This window comes from Stegodyphus dumicola, chromosome 8 (genome assembly GCF_044657685.1).
Source record: "Stegodyphus dumicola isolate Sdum_Otavi_A_Nest chromosome 8, ASM4465768v1".
NCBI lineage: Eukaryota > Metazoa > Arthropoda > Arachnida > Araneae > Eresidae > Stegodyphus > Stegodyphus dumicola.
In genome coordinates, this window is record NC_140775.1 from 148,080,521 (window position 1) to 148,101,830 (window position 21,310).

Here is a 21,310-nt window from a genome sequence, read left to right on the forward strand (position 1 = left end):
TTTTGTAAAACACGTTAAAAACAATTTTAATACATTAATTAATTATAATATTGTTGCGTGCGTACGGGTTTGTAATAGGTTGATAATAGTACGTAAATGATTGTCATTGCACTCAAATCCGATGATAGCTCAATTAAATTTATTTTATCAACATAAACACTTAAAAGTTCTGGAATTTTCCACAGAAATACTCGAACAAGTGTTTAGAATATCACTAAGTATAATCAGTAGTTATGCTTCAATCTAATAAGAACGTTAAACACAACAGAATGCAAAACGAATCTTAAGAGAAAGTTAACTCAGAAATATCTCCAATCTTGCGCTGAACTAACAGCTGGCAACAATAACAACTTATATAGCATAAATAATGTCATAAAAATATTGTGGTATAATGAGATTATTACTTTGAAACCGATGTTTCGAATTGATGCCCAATAAAAACCAATATTTCCCATTTTGCTTCCTTGCATATCTTTTAAAAAAGTAAAAAAATTATCCAATTAATTTCCTTTATCATTTTTTTAAATGTGAAAAGTTTGTTTTATAAGCTGTGAAAATGACGGAAGTATGTAACAGATATATTTTTAGATATGAAATTTTAAAACTAATGGGCGTCAAAAAGTCTAAAAATATGAACGATTTTCAAAAATTCTCCCAAAATATTTTTAAAAAAAATTACGCTAAAAATTTCATTTAATTTCATTTAATTTAATTTCATTTAATTGTTATGGTGCAAACTGTAATATTCTGAGATTCTCAGTTTATTTGTTAATATTTGCAGAAAGTCGTTTCAACTTTAAATTTGTAAAAAATCTAATCCTCTAAAAATCAAAAGCGTGACACCACATCCACAAGCAGTGTATGTACAAAGTTTTTGAGTTCTCGTATATCTTATCGGGGAGCAGTTTAAAAATCCATAACCATCTTTTAACCATAGCGACGAGCACCAAGAGTGAACTAAATAACAGCTTATAAAATAATAATAATAATTAAAAAGCATATATTTTTCAGGAACCATTACGAAATTTCAGGCACCAGTTGCGAAAGTACAGATTACAAAATTAACAACAGTAAACAGCGTTAAAAATGTGTAAACAGTATTAGAAATCTGCCAATTCGGAGACGTGATTGTTCACAGAGGCTTAGATGTAAAGGGGAAGGAAGACGGTGGTCTTCTGAACGGGTCCTAAAGACGAAACTCTTTCATGTCTCCTTTTTCTCCCCTTGCTAACGGCAGCTGTGCGAAGTAGCGTTGCATGTGAACGGGGCTAGAAACTCTATATGAAGGTACATCACTAACTACTTCAGACAGACGAAGCACAACTAACTTTCAGATCTTGCCAACCATGCCTACATCAGACTTTCAAGTTTTTCTTATCAACAGGTTTCTTTCTAGGTAAGCAGCAGCACTAACAACAGCTAATTTTTCTCTTACAAATCATGCTGATTATGATTTTATTTCTCATTTTAACCTATGCCATTTGACATAAAATCTACCTGCTATTTACTAAACCTCTAGACTGAGTAAGTACATGGCAAAATGAGACATAAAAGAAAAAATCAACATAAAGCTGTTAATAAAATGTAAATAAAATGTCCCTAAGCTCCTTTCAAATATGTCCAACTATTATACATGTAAAATATTTAATGTTACTTGATAAATTTTATAAAGTGGATTTTATTCTCAAATTTGTTTTATAGTTATGTTTATTAAATTATGTTTAATAAGAATGCATCCTATTTACGGATCTATTTTATTCTTAGAATGTAATTACAAAAATGAAGTTCAGATATAAGCTGATTGAATTTAATTTATTTAGTTCCTATTTGCTGATAGGTCCTTAATTTTGTCATTAATGATCCTTAAAAGTCTTTAAAAGTACTTAATTTTCATGTGCAAAAATAAATCCATGTACGAACCCTGTTACATTAGCTGATAAGTTGTACAAAAAATACAAAAGCAAACTTCTTGAATGTTTTGCTGGACATTTTTGGTGGTAATGGATTTAATGTTGGATTTATTTGATTTTAATGTGAACCATTTCCGTTTGTATAGGTGTGTTAATAAACAAAACTGATGTATTTCAGGAAACAAAAATATGTTCAAGGGAAAAAAATTGTCTAATTCAGCGATGAATTCATTATGGAAGTGACCATTCAGGCAGTATTTTTAGTGCAAATTGTAGCATCTTTTTTCATTCAGGAAGTAATGCATCAACTTATTGCAGAAGCTAATTAGTTTATTGCAATATTATGCACCTGAAAAATCTGCAAAACCTTCTTTATTCATGCAAGATATAGCCATTTCAGGAAATTGTAATGCAACTTTCCATTTTTATTCATGCCAAAAGATGTTTTATTCCAACTGTAGTGTCTGCTTATGTCAGAAATTTGAATTATTTTTAAAAACTACGATGTGTACATTTTATTATTTATTCAATAAATGTACATTTTACTTCACTGTCCAGACTAGACTGCTGTTATTTTTGAATATTTTGATGAATTCTTCAGCAGTAGAATTCTGGTTCTCAGTTATTTCAGTTAGACTAGTAACAGCATGGATTGTGTCCCTTCATAGTCGCTGAATCGCAGTTCATGCGATTACTTTCTGCGGATCCATGAAAGGATATAGTATTTAGCACAAATTCAACAACATGGAAGTGATTTGAAGCAGTTTACATGTGTGATGCATTTGGCCTCCATTTTCACTGGATTTCATGTGTGCAATATTTTTTCCATAATTCCACGTGAAATATGCAGTATTTAGAAGAAATACAACAATACTGGAAGATGTTGAATATATCTGGGATTCTTTGAGACAAGTAGTTGTAAATTTCCTTGTTCATTTGTGGCATATGATTGTTTCAAATAGTAGCCATTTTGAGAAAACTGTGTTGTGAATTTCCTTCGTTCATTTATGCCGGAAGATGTTTTATGCCAGTTTTTTTCTTTTCTCAGAAATTTGAACTATTTTTGAAAATTACCTTGTATACATTTTATTGGCTAATCAATAAATATACTGCAACTGTTTCATCATCTTCAACTGTTTTTGAGATATTTGTTATATTTCAAGTCTCCTAACTCTATGTGTCTGGGTATGCGTCTACGTATATATTGTATATACACAGGGTTCGTACGGTCCTTAAAAGTACTTAGGTTTTTTTGGAATTGATTTGTGGTCCTTAAGTCCTTAATTTCGGCCAAAATTGTCAGAAGGTCATTAATTTTAATCAACTGAAATTTCTGTCTTGTTTTTACGACTGCGATTTTGAGTGTGAATTATTTTGGAGGAATATTTTTGGCAATTCAGAGACAAATATGATTATCGTTTGAATGGGTGAATGGACTATAATGTATTCCTATTTCTAATACAAAGAGTGGGATACTGAAGTTTCTGAGCAAGGAGTCAAGCATAAACATTTCAAAATTATTTAAAGGAGGGAGGAGGGTTGACCTATTTTTAATCATACGGTCCCGCTGGGACAAGGCGGATTGGATCTCCCTCGAATAGTTCACAGCACCAACAATACATTATCTCACTGAAAGATGCCATTGTGAGGCCTTGAAGATAGGGCGTATTCATCAGTCTTAACAGCCAGAACAGTAGTGGTGGCTGCTCACATTACTCGCAATGCGAACAAGAGATGACTGTGATGTGCATTCTGTGACACACCATGCCAACACACCAGGTGCCGGGCTCATTTGATGATTATGAATGTAACCTGGAAACATTCATTCTCCTCGGTACCTCTACACACAAATACATCCATCATGATGCTGTATGTAGAAATTAAATTATGCCAAACTTCCAAGTTTTGTAAAAATTGCACGAGTGGCTTTTAAAAAATTAGCTCTCAAAATTTTAGCTCCTCAATATTAATTCAATTTTGTTTTGTATTTAACAATATCTCTTTTTTCTATTACACTTACTTGATTCCTTCTTTCACAGTTCAAAATTTAGGTTTATTCCAAATAAAACTCTCCCATTCTTTATGATTTATTTTTAAAATTTGTAATTTAAAATAATTTTTATAAATTTCTTGAAAAAAAATTTTGAATCATAACCCATAAAATTTTTACCATCATCTTAAAGTAGATGTATTTATAAGCATACCTGCAAAAAAATTAGTGTCTTTTATTCAAAATTTCCAAAGATATATGCGAGTTTATATATTCGCACGTTTTGAAATTTGGCCTATTTGTTGAAAGAGGTAACAAGATCAAATGTGGTTTATAAATCAAGTGTGGTTTATGCACTTTGTTAAAATTATTTCAAAGTAAGTTTCAAATTTTTCAAGTAAGTGTGTGTGTGATTATGGCAAAGCCTCGAGAGCTATCTGCCTAAAGGGAGGGATGCCTTCGTAGAGGACTTTCTAAGGGAAACTGGCTCATATACACGTTACACATGGGGAAAACCATATTTGAAAGTAAGAATGATATGACATTTTTTTCCCTGCTGATGCGCAATGTAAAAAGGTAGAAACGATGTGACTTTTTTTTCTGCTCCTCCATAATGGAAGGGAAAGGAAAATAAGTTGCCATATATTAAGAAGTTCAGCAAGTGAATTATTCTTGACGCAAACTGGGAAAAATATGGCAAGATAAATTTTTGAATTTCTTTGTAAATTTCGTACTAAATTTTAGGCATAATTTGAGTCGTAGACTCGAAATATGAGGAAAAAATTAGTATGTTATTTCAGAAAAAGTACAAATTGTGTCAAAATACCTATGTTAGAACAATGCTATATATAAGTCTAATACATATCCTAAGTCGCGCTTTCGAGACATGAAAAACACAATTTGATTTTCTTCAACCGGCCCAGTAGAACGGGAGATATAGAACTGTCCTTTTTTTTTGCGCACTGTACATGTATTGAGAAAAAATCATAAGTCGTTACCCCACAAAATATCTATTGTTTATCCTGGCACAGAACAGTCCTTACATTTTTATCTCGCATTATCATTTCATCACAATAAATAAGGTATCTTAAGGATTCGCTCATACATTACTGATATTTTCAATAACAGGTCCATCAGGTAATACGGGGGTTGTAAATTAAATAGTGGCAACGTAACCTTGAAACTTGCAGAAGGGAGGGCATGCGCAAATAGGATATGAGAGCGTTGAGGTAGCGCTGTTGTCGATGTGTAGAGTGTAAAAAACAGTCGATCTGCTTAGAAGGGTAGATGTGTGGTGTTAAAGTGGTGTTAAAGTTTCGTTTCCATAACTCTAAAGCATGTTTTCAAAAGGTAATCTGCTGTCGTGGCTTAAAATCGAGGTTGGCGTGGCAAAAATGCAGCAGAATGCTATCAAGGTTTAGTGGAAGCCTGTGGCACAAATGCTTTACTGTATAGGACAGTAGCACGATGGGTTCAAGCATTTCGTTCGTGTCGGAATGAGACTGCGGATTTGAAATGCACAGGTTGGCACTCCATTCCTCAAGAGCAGATTGACATCCTGAGCGATCTCGTTACCGTAGGCCGCTGACGGACTGTCCGACAATTATCCTTAGATGTTGGTCTGAGTCATCAAACGGTGTGGCGCATAATGAAGAAATCTCTCAACATGAGGAAAATTGCTTCCCGCTGGGTTCCACATCGACTAACCGAAGTACAGAAATGGCACCGGTATGCACTGGCTGGCACCCACTTGGAGAGATACTGCAATGAAGGAGACGCATTTCTGCAGCCTATTGTCTCCATTGATGAGACATGGTCACGAGTCTATGAGCCTGAATTGAATCGTCAGTCAAATGAATGGCGTCACCAAGGTTCGCCACATCCACAGAAATTTCGACATGAACCCAGTCTGGTGAAGATTAGGCTGATTATGGCATACGACTGGGACGGTGTGATTCTTACACATGCTGTACCTGAAGGACAAACTGTCAACGCAGATTACTATTGCCGATTTCTACAGCACCATCTGCGTCCGGCTATGCGGCGCAAACATCCACGTTTATTGTACAACAATTTCCCTATCGTATTGCATGACAAAGCTCGTTGTCATGTCGCAACAATGTCAAACAACTCTCCTTTTGCGACGGTGGCAGTGGGAAATACTGGAACACTCTCCCTACCTCCCTACTCACCCAATATGAGTCCTTGTGACTTTGATCTGTCTTCGAAGTTGAAGGAACCCCTCCAAGGTCACCGATTTCATGCCATTTCATCTGTACTCCATGCAGTAGGGCGCTTGGTCGCTCACATCAACAATCAGCACCTTGCCACTGGTCTACAACGGCTGCCCTACATTTGGCAAAAGGTTATAAGCTTTGCTGGTGATTACATAGAAGGAATGTAATGCAGTTGTACTTGTAAGTTCATTAAAAATTGATTTATTATTTTTATTTATGATGAGTTATTATTTTTATTTATGATGTTGCCATTATTTAATTTACAGCCCTTGTATATTTTCATTAATACCGACATCAGGAAAAGGACAGCAAAGAAAAATCGTATCTGCCCATTCATTCGAAGCCCTTTTACATTTATGCAGATTAAGTGTAAATTAAGAATATTAAATAAAAGTCTAGTCTAAACAAAATGTATGAAAAGGGAAAAACTTATCTTGATGAACAAAGTTGATGATGACCGTCAGCGCTAGGTCGGGAGCTGATACATCGGGACGAGACTGGTATCTAGGCGATACAAAAATTTAGACATGAAGAATATGCAGTTATTATCACTTTGGTAAACTAGAGCCACATTTAATCTCCACTACAGCTGGGAAATAAACTTGCCACGATTTTGCACATGTATTAGCACTTTTTGTTGGCTTTAGTTTTCCACATGCAAATTTTGATCGGAGGTCGATCGGCGGTAAGCTAACGTGGTTGCCGCTGATTGGCCGATGACGTCAAGATCGGCGGGTTGGCCGAATATAATATATATGTACGCCGGTATCGCCAAAAAGTTTTTGGTGTTCTTGTTCTCTTGTGTTATTATGAGTTAGCATAATGCTACTTTGCTTTCACTAAATGATTTTAAATGTAAAGGCTAAAGTGTTAGCTCTTTTATTTTATTTACGGAATAAAGCAAGGATTTTATTTAGTTTAGTCTTAGCTTTATTTTAAGGGAAGCAAAACATGCTTTGCCTTTATCACCACTGCCAATACTTTTCAGGTGGATGCTGCCAGATATGGAACTCAGTGTGAATATAACTCCTGCATAACTCATGAGGTCAGATTATACATACAGCAAGCCGGTACTAATTTTCATGAGCGCTCACTTACACATTTAGGCATGGTGTTGACCAGCTAATAAAAGTTTCATTCATATCTTTTTCACAGGATTCTCCTAAAGATAAATTCCTCTCGACCTTTCAACCATCCCCATAGTTATGAAAATATGCTCCATCAAAAACTACATGTGTACACTCTTCATCGCTGTTCCTTCCAAAGTGTGTCGCATTCCACAAGCTCTAGCATCGAAGAAAACCCAGATATCACAATTTACAAGTTTTTCATATCACGTGTCAATTGCCAAAATTTCCAAGTATTGCTTATCAAGTTCGACTCCTCGAACTTCCAGTGGTAAGCTCAGTTCGGGAGCATAATTGAAGCTGCTACCCTAGTAACAGCCGAGGAACAAGTCACCAATACCAAAGACAGTCGAGGAAAAAGTCACCAACACCAAAAACAGCCGAGGAAAGAGTGACTAACGCACGAAAATCCTACGCGCAATCACACAAAACCAAGATACCCGAAAATCCAGAATTTTGTACGCCCAAATGTGACTAAAACCACTATTCCGCCAAATCAGTCAAAAACAGCCTTTTGCGCAAGCGCATCCAGTCAAAACTAGTAGTGCACGCCACCTGTTGACCTTTCAAACCTGTTGACCTTTTCACGTAACCTCACATTAACTCTTGATCTTTACTGAATGACATCACGTACTCCAGCCCCCTTAAGATAAGGAACAGTGGACTATTCCAAATTATTCCACGCCTTCCCGTATGCATATTTCACAAGAGCACATCTGTGTAGTCACCAAGGGAGTGGCTTCTAGGATGGACCAATGGGCATCCAGTAATATTTCTCTATCTTCCCAGTAATATTCCAGTAATATGTCACATGACCTTTCACGGGCTTTAAGATTTAAGCAAGATGGTTGAAAATATTTTGACACGCAATTTTCTGTACAAAATAATTAAAGTATTGTCGATTTCTTCTTAAAATGTTCATATCGAAGATAGATGAAATATAAGCAATTGTGAAGATTTCACTACCTGGTTGAAAGAATTTGAAATGAACATATGTTGGACACTCCGCAAAAATATCCATGTGAAATATTACTTAATAAATGGTAAATAAGATGAAGAAAGATGTGATAAACATCTGAGCCCAAATGCTATCTGTAAAACTATGTATATGAGCAAAATATTTACACCAATTATACATGTAAATAGAAGTCAGCCCTTTTTATTGCAGTCAATATGCAAAAGATGTTCTGTAATAATAGCCAACGCAGAATTGTATTCAAAGTGAACTTTACTAATTTGCATTCGTATACATTTAGAGTGTTAAATTTCACATTTAATAACTGCTCGCTATTAATTGCACTGTCTACGCAAGAAATACTCATCAAACAGAATGAATTTATCTTATTCACTACGAATATATTCAATTTATTCACATATAACTTTTAATACTAACAATGGATATAATCAGATCAAACACAATATGTATTCTGAATCTTACACTTTAAAAACCGAAAGAATGCAAGCACTGAAATAAGAAAACACTAGATTCATTGCAACACTTCCAGGCCGTAGCTCAATTAAAAAAAAAATATATATATATATACGCTTGAATTCTCTTAATCCGCAGGTGTTAGCAAATGCATAGTATTTGAGGCTAATTGTAGCTTAAGTCATTTTTTTCGATGTAAAGAGCGATAATATGCCGTAAACATCAATCCAAATATTAATATTTGATAAAAATCACAAAAATGAAATGTCAGCGATTAATTAAACTCGTAAAAACGAAAGAACTACGAGATTTTCTACTATTATGCCATACATTTATAACTGCGAAACAAATGCAAATTAAAACTTAAACTTATGCTCACATGCATGAAGATTTAGCGTCACAAGAGCGATAGAAGCTCATTGGTCTATTTTCGAAACCCCTCCCTCAGTGGCTATGCTGATGTTCACTGGTGAAATATACTTCCCGTACTTTGAGAGTAGAGTGACACAACAAAATTTCGCTTATAACAACAAATAGCCCTCCTAATTTTCACATACAAATTATTCCCTTATTTCACAAGTTTTCCGATTAAATTTAGCAAGCAAAAATTAGCATTGAAGCGCTGGTTTTCAAATCAAAGATTTAGTGAACAAATAATAAATAAAACTATTAACCCAAAGAGTAAAGAAACAAAATATATTGGAATAATTCCAGTTTTCCTAAATAGTTACAATTACGTTTATTACTTTTTATGTCGATAACTTGACATTTTTCTACATAACACCCATGATCTTGTCGCGATGAATTCTGACACGTGTTGGTACGAGTTTCTCCTCCTAACACGTGGCATAACACGACCTTTTCACAAACAACTGGTGTTGAAATGCAGTTTCCAAATGAGAAACACTCTGTGTAATATACCCATTTATACGAATTTGGATGATGTTACTCATACCTACTTTGAGTGTATGTACTAGAATGCTAATCATTTACATATTCCAGCATGTAGTACTTGTATGCAAGTTTCATGTTTGTTGCTTGCTGCCTTCATGATGTAAAAATATTAGTAGCCAGCAGTGTACATTTTAATGCATGCACACATTAAGTTAGTGTGTACACATACAAATTTATTACATAATGAATTTATAATGGGAGATTTTTTTTTTTTTTTCCTTTGAAGCACTCAAAGATTAGAATGCTTATAAAAAATCAATGAAAAACTGTTGTTAAAAATAATTTATATCATATTAAAAATAATTTAATTTGATTTTTGTAATTTGCCATTTATTAAGTATTGCACTTTATAGTATCTGAACTGAGCCACACGAAGAAAAGTAGTAAGGGTCTGCAGCTTTCTGGGATTCTTTTTAATTTAACTAGAATACTAATGCAAGAAATATTGAGCCTGATATTTCTTACCAATTTAAGTAAGGGAGGAGGGAGTTAAAAAGATTCTGAAGTTAGCAAACTCAATTTGCAAACTGATTCTCAATTTGCAAACTGATTAAGAAAAGTGCTGGAAACTCTTGAGAATTTGGATTGTATTATGTTGTGAATTTCTTCATGTTGTTTTTAGTGAAAGCTCATTAAGTTAACATGCTTGGTTTCATAGAGTTTTGGGCTAGGTTGTTGAATTTACAAATATGTTAGTGATATTTAATATCATTCCTTAATCATGTTCTAAGAAATGCTTCTCACCTTCTAGAAGTCTGAAAAAAGAAGTTTCTATGAGAGCAACTTCTTCAGAAAATGATAGAACAGGGCAAGAATTTTCAAAGTAAATCTGCCTTAAGCAATTTTGTGTAAGTTACCTGTTTTTAGTGGTAATCAGGACTGTGGAGTCGGAGTCTGGCAGATTTTGGGGTAAAAGGAGTCGAAGCTGGAGTCGCTAAAAACAGGTCGACTTCAACTCCAGTTTTTGTTGGACAGTTTGAATTTGAAATGAAATTAAAATGAATTGAAAAAAAATTAATGACAAGATGAGTTATTATTTTTATTTATGGACTATATGCATTAATAAATAGCTATTTTCTATTTTATTGAAATATTAATAAATAAATCATAGGCAAGAGGATGGATGTTATATTTGCCAGTGATTAAACTGATTCATTTAATTACAAATTTCACTGGTAAATTTAGGTAAGCAGCAGTAGCAGCAGGAACTCCCCAAATTGATGCCAGTTTTAGGAAGCAAGCAGGAAAAGGAGCAATTATTGATCAAGTACGCAGTAAGGAAGTACATATTTGATGATAAAAAGGTTGTTAGAATTAGGACCTTTTTTAGAAGATGTAGATAACCTTAATATTTCACTAACAGAAAAACTGTGGAATGATCTTGCAGAATTGGAAACTCTTCTTTCTACACCGTATAAGCCACAAAAAAGCTGCAATCTGAAGAACTGACAGGAGGCAAGAATGGAAGAATGTGATGTTTGTTTTTTCTGAAATGGAGGGCTTATTGTAGAAGGAATCATTTCTTCAATGAAGAAAAGAGACAGTTTGCTAGACAATGAGAAGACTTAATGAGATCTTGCTTGGTTCAATATATGTAGATGCGAAACACTGAATTTTCTTGGATGACGAAAAAATTAAAAAGGTAAAGGACGTGACCTGTGAACTTTCATTAAGAATGAAATTATTCTCAGAATAATTAGAGAATTCGAATCAGGGCAGTCAAACTGCAGACATTGCATTTGAGTCTCTATCATCCTCTTCCAGTGACGAATTAGATTTTGAGAAATATTTTTAGATAATATTGAAAAGGCTAAGGCCAAGCGAATGAAAATAAAGAATCAAAAGACTTTAGATATTAAAATGAAAAATATAAACAAGATTTCTACAGGGCCTTTGAAGAAATAGAGAAATATAATTGCGCTTGCAAGACACCTCTTTTAGAACTTGTAAAAATCTATCCTGAAAAGTGAAAAGAAGTAGCCCTAACAATAATAACTCTTCCTCTTTACGCAAGTTAGTGAGGAAAGACTCTTCTCAGCTCTGAAGTTTATCAAATCGGATCTATGGCCCTCCAACAAAGAAAATCTTGCCTAAGCTATACTATTTCTTAGAAATAAGTAATGCCAGTTTTTCCATTTCATAATAAATGCTAATATAAATAATTTGCTATGCCATCAATTTTTTTTTTTTCTGTAGCATCTATTACTTCTTTTATATTAAAAAATAAGCTGTAATCCATGTATATTGTGTATATATATATATATATATATATGAGGGAGTCGGAGTCTTTAAAATTCCAGGAGTCAGAGTCGGTCATTTTCCCTACCGACTCCACAGCCGTGTTGGTAATGATATAGTATTTTTATATAAATACCCAATAAATAATAGAATTGTCCAGATTAGGAAATTCTGCAGCATACTTTGAAATTTTCAGTATTTTTGATAACTTTTGTACTATTTTTAATTTGTTTAATATAATCTGGCCAGTTAAATGAGATTTTGCAGCATTTTAGGAAATGTTTAATCAAAATTTGATGCATCATTGGCAAACTTGAGGAATGTTAACATGATGTCATCAAAGTACTATCAATACTTAAACTATTAATAGTACTATCAATATCTTAAAGTTGTTATAATCATAAAATATAGTATTATCTTTAGTTCAATCTTAAAATTCAATTAAGAAAATTCTTTGATGAAGTTTTTGTGGTGGTGGTGGTGTGGTGTATTTAATTATGGCAAAGCACACGAGGGCTATCTGCCTAAAGGGAGGGATGCCTTTCGTGGAGGACTTTCTAAGGGAAACTGGCTCGTATACACGTTACACATGGGGAAGACCACGAAAACGCCCATGCAGCCAGCCCGTTCGCGGGATTCGAACCTCAGACCGAACTACCAGTGTTCAGCGTCTTTACCGCTCGGCCGCTGGTGGGCCCTTGATGAAGTTTTTATAATTAAAATGTAAATAATAATAAATATTTATAAAAATAGTTAAATTTTTGTAAGACATTCTACAAGAATTACTTAGAAATTGTGGCAACATTTAGTTATTTAAATTCATAGGAGTCAAAATTTCTACAGTAGTTTTGAGTTTCTCTTCATCAGTAAGAAACTGTTAAAATAAATGCTTTTCAAAAAAATAAATGAATGGGCAGTTAGTTATGTAACACACGAGGCACAGTGCTTGAAAATTGCATTTAAAGATTATTTTCTGGATTTATTTTGTATTTACATTATACATGTAAAAACAATACTTATGGGCTTATTTCACCACATGGGATCGAACGTAAATAAAATTCCCAATAACTAGTGGTTTTAGTAACATAATAATGGACTCATAGAAAATTTGAACTGTTCTTATGCACTGCAGTATAAAATTTAATTTTCGCACTAGTAGAGATTTGTAAGCAGGAAAAAATATGTAACATGTTTCTAAAACAAGTAAAGCTCAAAATTGTACTAACTTTTCTCTTTTCAACACTTTTGTCTAATTTTACTTAAGTGATCTCACTGGTAATTTAAGCGTATGATCTTCTCATGTAGCAAATAATCTTTTGATCTCAGTGTACTTATTATGGCAAAGAGCATTCTGCTACAAATGAATTTCTTACATTTGTAAAAATAGAAGTAGGTAGATCTCTCTATTTTTAATTATGTTATATGGGGACTTTGTAAATAAAAAGGACTTAATAATTCAAGATCTGGCTATGTTTTTTTTCAATTAATTGTTTTATGTGAGACTTGCTACAAAATTTCTTTCAAATGAAGTGGTAGTATTTTGTATTTTGCAAGGACATGTTATTTGCTTAGTCAAAACGATAGCAGTTGGTATCAAGTATTAAAAAATTCAATGCATTACTGTGTTTTAGCATATGAAAATTTTGAATTAATTTTGGTTTTTAAGTTGTTCTTGGTTTTCTAACATCAGAAAGAAAACAAACATGTCAAAAATATATTTCTTAAGGTATGAAGTTGCTCAGATATTGATTGAAAACTGTTTTCAAATTATATATAGAGAGGCATATCATATAAATATGAATTTCATGTTGTTTGAATCTTGAATTAGCCATTTGATTTGATATTTTTGGAGAAATAAGAAAATGTTTGTCTGTGTTTGATTAATAATAACATTTTAGAGTAGAATTGCACAAGTATATTACATAGGTATTTAATTTTATATTGATATTTAAGAGGCAAATTATAAATAAATATTGTTGTAGTATTTAAAATTGATATAGTCCTTTTTCTTAAAGAATTATTGGTTCAAAAGCTGTTAAGAATAAGCCATCTCACAAAGGGAAAAACTTAAAAAAAGTGGTATGTATTGAAGTCTAATATTGTAAATCTGAAATTACTTTTATTTTTTATTATAAATTTTAATTGATAAAATAAAAAATATTTTTATTGATAAAATATTTTTTATCGCTTTTGTCTTAATTCTTATGCACACTTTTAGAAGTAAAAGATTTTCTTAATATTTTTCCCGCAGGTTCATGAAAAATTTTCTCAGATGTGTGAAAAATTTAGAAAACCAAATTTAAATTCAGTACAGTCTAAACTTCATAATGATACCAACACTTGCTCTATACTTAATTTTGCTGAAGACACTTCAAAGAAGTTTGTGAGAACAGATAGATGTTCTCAAAATTCTTTTCTTAGAAGGAAAGAAACTGTAACTCCTAACCCTGCCTCAATTCATCATACATATTCAAGTGCCCTGAAAGAGAAAAGTCGTATTAGAGAAGAATTGAATTCTGAGGTAAATTCATTTTGCGTTTCTAAGAAAAGGCAGAGATACGTTGATAAAACAAATTCTGAAACAGATTTTCTTGATGATATTAGTTTGCAAAGTGCGGAACATTTATATTATTTAAATAAAATTAGAAAAATAAACGAGCATAATAATACTAATATATTCTGTGAATCTGCTAAATATTCTTCTCATGAAAAGAAAATTTTAGATCATAAAAATGCAAAAATATCTAAGGAGGCAAGTGATACTGAATGTTTTGATAATTCTATGAAACATAAAAACAGTGGAAACTCTGTTTCAAACTTTAGCAACACTAGAAAATGTAAAAAGGTCTATGAAAATTCAAACTCCTATCCTCTTTGGCAAAAAAAGAATATGGTAGCTAGTAATTTTTCAAATGACCAAGAGTTTTGTAGAAGTGTGAAATCCACTCATAGAAATAGATCCTACAAATCTACACAGAAAGATAAATTGAATGGATTTCCTCTGTTTGACCTTTTGAATAGAAGCCCAGAAAGTGTTAGAGATAAAATTATTGAAGGATCTTCAAACGTGCTTGATGTAAAATCTTTCAGAAACGAGACAGATAAGTATGCTTGTGTATTTGGCAATTCAGAATTTAAATTGGAACCAAAATTGTATGGGGAAAATTTAATTCAGAATTCATCTAAAGAGTGTTCTGGTATTAAATCACATCATAATTTTCATGATCAGTATAATTTATCTAATGAGTATTTAAATGGACTCTTAGAGAAGGACCATTTTACTTCAGATGTATCTAATAAAAATGAAAAAGAAAACCAAACACGTTTATCGAATAATTTTCTGCAGAGTTTCAATATAGATACTTGTGACTATAAAACATCATCTTCTGTAAACCTTTTCAACCAGTTTTTAAATGATGAATGTGCTGCAGATGTTAGTGCTTGCAACAAATCTTGTAAATGGGTACAAGGTATTGGAAATGCATCTCACAATACTAATGATTACTCTACATTTTTCCAGTCTAAGTTAACAGATAATGAACCAAAAATGAAAAGTTCTGATAGTGCATTGAAGAATTTTACATCTGCAGTGGAAGATAATGGCAGTTCATGCAATAGAATTCCGAAAGCTTTAAAGATTCAAGATGAGGCTTTTCAGAACAAAAAACAAACGACGATTGCTAAATCTTATTCTGGGGAAAAAACAGATGAAAGGATGGAATCCAAAAAAGCTTTGCCTGCAGGTGTGTATTAAAATTTTATTGTCAGACTTGTTTCTTAAATAGCTACATGCTGAAAAATTTGATGTTAAGAAATACTGCTTTATTTTATATATTGCTATCAATTCAATGTGGTTTAAATCATTCAGATATGTAATGGCATAGTAATTTTAAATCATAATGCAGCAATTTTAAAAGCAGTGCATAATAATTTTAATTCATTCAGACAATGAGTTTTTTTATTTTCTTTTTCCATAGAACTGAGTTAATTCATGTTAGGTGGATTTACTTTGCTAAACATTTACACTTAAAAATATAGTTTATGTATTCTTTTGTCGTCACAAAAGCTAGATTCGTGCTTTGCCTATTATTATAGAACAAGGGTGGTCAAACTTCACTACGATGAGAGCCGCATGGTAGATTTCGGGAAGGCTCGAGAGCCGCAGCTGGATTTTCCGAGAGTCGCAAATCCATATTTATGTTGTTTAAAAAAATAATGAAATGTTTAAAGTAAATTAACGAGAATTTCGCATTTTTATATAATTACTATGGTTTTATAAGGTATTTTTTCCACCTTCTTCGCATGTCTTCGTGGTGTAGTGGTCTGCATGCTGGATGCGTATTGCAGAGATCCTTGGTTCGATTCCCAGCGAAGGCGTTGCTCATTTTTCATTTCTCCTGCTTCCTCCCCAAAAAATACCTAATGTCTCTATAGTGTCGCCCGAACTGAAAAGGGTGATGGATGATGATTCTCCACACCCAGGATTTTTTGGGCAAATGGGTCCTCTAAAAACCCCAATCGCCCTTTAAAAGGGGGAGTATATAAAATATTTCTCCCGCCTTCTTAGCGTGAATTCGTGGTGTGGTGGTCTGCATGCGGAGCGCATATTCCAGAGGTCCGTGGTTCGATTCCCGGCGAAGGCGGCTGCTCGTTTTTCATCTTTCCTGCTTCCAAAAAATTCCTAATGTCTCTACAGTTTCATAAAAATGTGAAACTTTACTTTGCCTGCTTTGAGTTGAGAAATATAAATTCCAAAAAAATATAAATTTGAAACTACTTATTATACAATGCATTTGAGCATTATTCTTTCAGGTAAAAAGCATTTTCTTTTGGTTTCCTGTATTCCTCTTCATCCTTAACTGTTGTTTGGTTTCAGTAGACGGAAATTTTAAGTGGAAAGAATTGGTCTTTAGAAATGCAAATTGTAAAAAGTTTTTGATTTGAGTGAAGAATAACTCATTTTGGGGGGGGGGACTGAATATTTTTTCTTAAATTTGGAGTTCTACATAACAGTTTAGAAAAATTAAAAGAAGTGATACAAAACAACGTACACAGCAGAGAAACTCTTCTTTGAATCTTGAGCTGGTTTTCAAACACAGCCAAATCAAAATTAATGATACAGAAAGAAAAGATACTTTTAACTACTGTAATGAATTTATTTACCAAATAGAGATGTCAAATGAAAGTTAAGCTACTCGAATTTTGACGGAGATGCGCAAATATTCGATGTGAAAGACCTTTGTAACATGTCAGACGCCTACACGATCGTTTAGTTCCCGAGTTCTAGCCAGAGAATAACGCCAGATCGTTTAGTTCCCGAGTTCTAGTCAGAGAATAACGCCTAATCTGTGCTTAATACTTGAACTAATGGGGAAACCACTGCAAATCGGCTAGAATAGAAATGAAAATAAAGGCAAAATAATAAGATAACCTATTAATAAACATAAAAATCTCCACAGGCGATAATATGCCTTGATCAAGAGAGCCAACCGCCCCGCCTGACAGCTACTTTTCTTGCTTAAGTCCTGTTGAGAAATAGGCATAAAAAAATTTACTCTTTCAAGTATACCTAAGAAGCTACCCAGTCGGTATGTTGCTCAGGGAAGCTGACTGCGATGCCGAAGGGCCTGGGTTCGAATCTCGGAGAATGCATGGTTGTAAGTGTCCGTGCCCCTGCATGGGAAAGGCGATGGTGGTCCACTTATTAGGTGCCTCCATAATAAAGAGACCACCACATCCGGCCTTGTATAAATTAATGGACTAGGTTATATTTGTAATTGTTCACAATCTGCCATTGGGGAAAAAAAAATTATCCCTAAGAAGTAAATTGAAAAGTTGTGCGAAGAAAAAAAGGGTCGCATGAAACGTTTACCTTCGGAAAATTACTTATACGTTTCCTCTGTATTTTCCGTGATTCAAATATGAAATTATACCTGTTCCCTTTGGCCGTATAAATGAAACATGGCTTCATCACAGAACGCGAGCTGTCCACGAAATCATCTACGCTAAATTTCGTCCATTTAGCTTTTCGGTAATTTTTAGTGCCCGCGCTTCTTCAGATTTGTAAGACTTGAATTGCAGAAACTTCTACAAAACACGCCATCATTTAGCTTACTTGTCTCTTGGCATAATGCTTGGACTAACTGAGGCTTCAAGGCTAAATGACAGAAATGTTTTCCACCATTCCGGTTATAGACTTCTGCTTAGTTGTTGGGCCGGAAAAGTGTTAGGACGTTTGTGCTTTTTCTTGCACAAGCAACTCCTGCCTTTAAACTGTTTCACGTGCTTTTCGACACTATGACTGTGAGGGGCTTTTCAAGCAATTTTGATTCGAAAATATCCTAAACAGCGATTACTAATAGAGTTTTTGCGTGTTCAATCTCACTGATGCTGCCATTTTGAATGGCATTACAGAAGATGCATTTCAAATTCAGCTTCTCTAATGAGTTTTCCTCTATTTTTCCAACGAAAGTTTATAAATCTTTCGTTTGGTGGTTTCAAGAAATGTGAAGAAAATTGCATAAAAACGACCTAACACACTTAAGGACGGGTACTAAACTTTCAAGGACACAAGAGCTCCTACATGGACAGCAATTTTCCTGCATGAAAGATTTTTTTTTTTTTTAAATTTTATTTTTTAATTTATTTATTTATTTATTTACCTTAGCTATTCAAAGACTGAGTAAATCTAGTGTACTAGGAGGAATAGCATAACTTTCCAAGACAATGGATCACGACTTTCCTTGTGAATCAAGGAATTTACGCAGAAAGAATGTAAGCACTGACTATTTGAAATGAAATTAACTTAAGGGGGAAAAATAGAGAGCATTACTTTTAAAATTGCCCTCGTACTGCGTATTTTGTGCTATATCGATGGCCAATACCTGTTGTAAAAGTAACATGACTGTGACAACACTCATAATTGGCAGAAATAGAACTGTTTGCAGTTTTTGTTATTCTGACGATAAACTTGTGGCGGATAGCTTAAAATCGATTAAATTGTTACGTACATAATATAATTCAAGAAAGCAAATTACTAACTAATAAAGAAAGGGTCATTTCGCGATTTCTATTTCAAAATGCAATTATATATCTGAAGTTAAGCTAATGTTTGTTGAGAGCAAGTCGCATTTAAGGGGCAAAGAGTGACAAGATCGCGAGCCGCAGTTAACGTGTCGTGAAGCCGCAGTTTGGCCGTGCCTGTATAGAAAAAAAAAAAAAAAAAAAAAAAAAAAAAAAAAATTAAAAATAAGAAAAATTCATCCACAGTTTGATATTCAATTGAAATGGGAAAGCTCATAAGATGATATGTTATGAGCACAAAACGTAAGAAATGGGATCTTATGTTTCTCTTTACACAAAACGTAAGAAATGGGATGTCTGTAGTTGAACAGCATTTTCAGTTTTAAAATTTTACATTGGATTTATTAATTTTTGGACCTGCATTAATGATTCTAATATTAGTTACTTAGGAAGTGCAGAATATTTTCCTAAAATTCCTTAAATATTGGAGCAGCCTTGAAATTAGATCTCTTATGAACTGAAGCTGTATGTCATAAAGAGATCAAAATAAAATTTGAGAAAAATCTAAAAAAGGATTTAAGTACTGAGGTTTGGTTGACGTTAAACTATTTTTTTGGTAATTATTGTTATATTTAAAATTTTCTCTTTAAAGAAAGTAAGCATTTCTTTTTGCATCATTTTTTTTCTTTTTTCAGTTATTAAATTGTTATAAATTATTTTTCAGCATAGAATCTACTAGTCTTTATTTTTAAAAATAACAATTTGTCCAGAATTAGTTTTGAATGTCAATAAATTGAATTTCATTGCATTTATATTGATACGATCTGAAATGGATGCAATTTATAACAGTAATAAATGCTTTTTATGTGCACTTACTTGCTTGAAGATGTACTAGCAAATATTGAATAACTTGTAATTTATTATTATTAGTGGCAGTTTTATATGTAACTTAAATTTTCATAAATAGGACTTTTGTTTATTTAATTTGTAAAGTAATTCAAGTTCTTATTTTAATGTGTGATACTCAAGTCAAACCTTATATAACAGATTTATTTAAGAAAATTTATTTAATCCATACAATTATTTCTTCAAGCTTGCATTACACTTTATCATTTATGTAAAATTTATTTTGGCATTTCTTTTACTCATGTACTGAAACTGTACCTATTTGTTCAGCGTTTTATCACTAGTTCTTCCTTTATTTCCCTTTGTATTTTATTTAGGTTCACCTGATTTGTCTATCACTGATAATTCAAGTTCTTACATTCCAGTACTTGAGTTTCCTGGTAATGTTTGTACCTCACATAAACTTATCTCAAGTTTTGAGATGCTAAAAGTTATTCCCCTGAAGGAATAAGAAATGTTGCAGAAATGTAATAATAATAGTTATGTATACAGAGAAAATATTTTGAAACTTATCTGTTTCTATAAATTTTTTATGTTTATTATTAATTTTTAAATAAAAATTAAATGTATTATCACCATGCTGGTAATAATAGGCTGTATATATTTTAAATTAAAGATAAATTTGCACATTTGTTGTATTTGTATAATTATTGCGCATAAATTAAACTTCTTCCTATATATTTTTCTCTATGCCACACAAATATGGTTTTGTTATTTAAAATTCGTTATTCAAAAATAAATCTGTATGCGACAATGCAAAACACTGATTACTGTTTCAGTTTCAGATCTCGTGTTCCATTTGTATTTCCTTAGATTTTACAAATACAGTCAAAAGTCTTTAATCCGGACTCGTCGTAATTCGGCGATTCCGGATTATAGATCATCAGCTTAAATCTGGTAAGATAGTATGCAGAAATTATAAAATTAAAAATATGAAACCGTAATTTATGAAATAAAGAACAATTATGATCTAAAGGGTATCAAAATTTACAAAAAAAAGCTTAATATTTATTTGTTTACTTTATTAAACATTTCTTTCAACGCGCGCATGCGTAAAGCATACATTACGCATAGTCGAAATTAGAAAATTGCAACCAGAAAACTATTTGATGTGTATTCGTGATATTTATAATGACGAGGAATTTGATTTAAATCATATCAGAGTACATCGATATGAAATACTACATTTAGTGATGAACTATAAGCCGAATAAAATAAAAACATCTGCCCTGAAGATAAGGATAGTGCTGACACATCAACTTCCTGTTCATTGCTTGCCGCGACGTTCCCCTTTCCCGCAGAGCAGCGTGAAATTGATAAACAGATTTCGGAATGGTTAGAGGAACAAAGGATATGCCTTTATCCATTTTTTGCAGCAATTCCACTTTATGTTTGATGGACATCGAAACATGCTTTCGCTTTGTATCTTTGGCAGTATCCAGCATCGGGAATTTTATTTGACATAATCGAAAGTTCGAGCTTACTTTTATAAAATT

The 21,310-nt window shown here is 32.9% G+C and overlaps 1 protein-coding gene across 5 annotated transcripts in view; it reads left to right on the plus strand.

Moving 5' to 3' along the window:
• LOC118197454 (uncharacterized) overlaps positions 1-20,441 on the plus strand; it is a 157,464-nt gene extending 137,023 nt beyond the window's left edge. For all 5 annotated transcript variants that reach the window (XM_085822553.1, XM_085822557.1, XM_085822556.1 and 2 more), the window contains 3 exons: positions 13,901-13,964; positions 14,137-15,628; positions 20,132-20,441. In XM_085822553.1, coding sequence (XP_085678679.1) covers positions 13,901-13,964; positions 14,137-15,628; positions 20,132-20,265 — 1,690 coding nt within the window. In that variant the 3' untranslated portion in view covers positions 20,266-20,441. The remainder of the gene's footprint in view (positions 1-13,900; positions 13,965-14,136; positions 15,629-20,131) is intronic.
• The last annotated feature ends 869 nt before the right edge of the window (positions 20,442-21,310 follow it).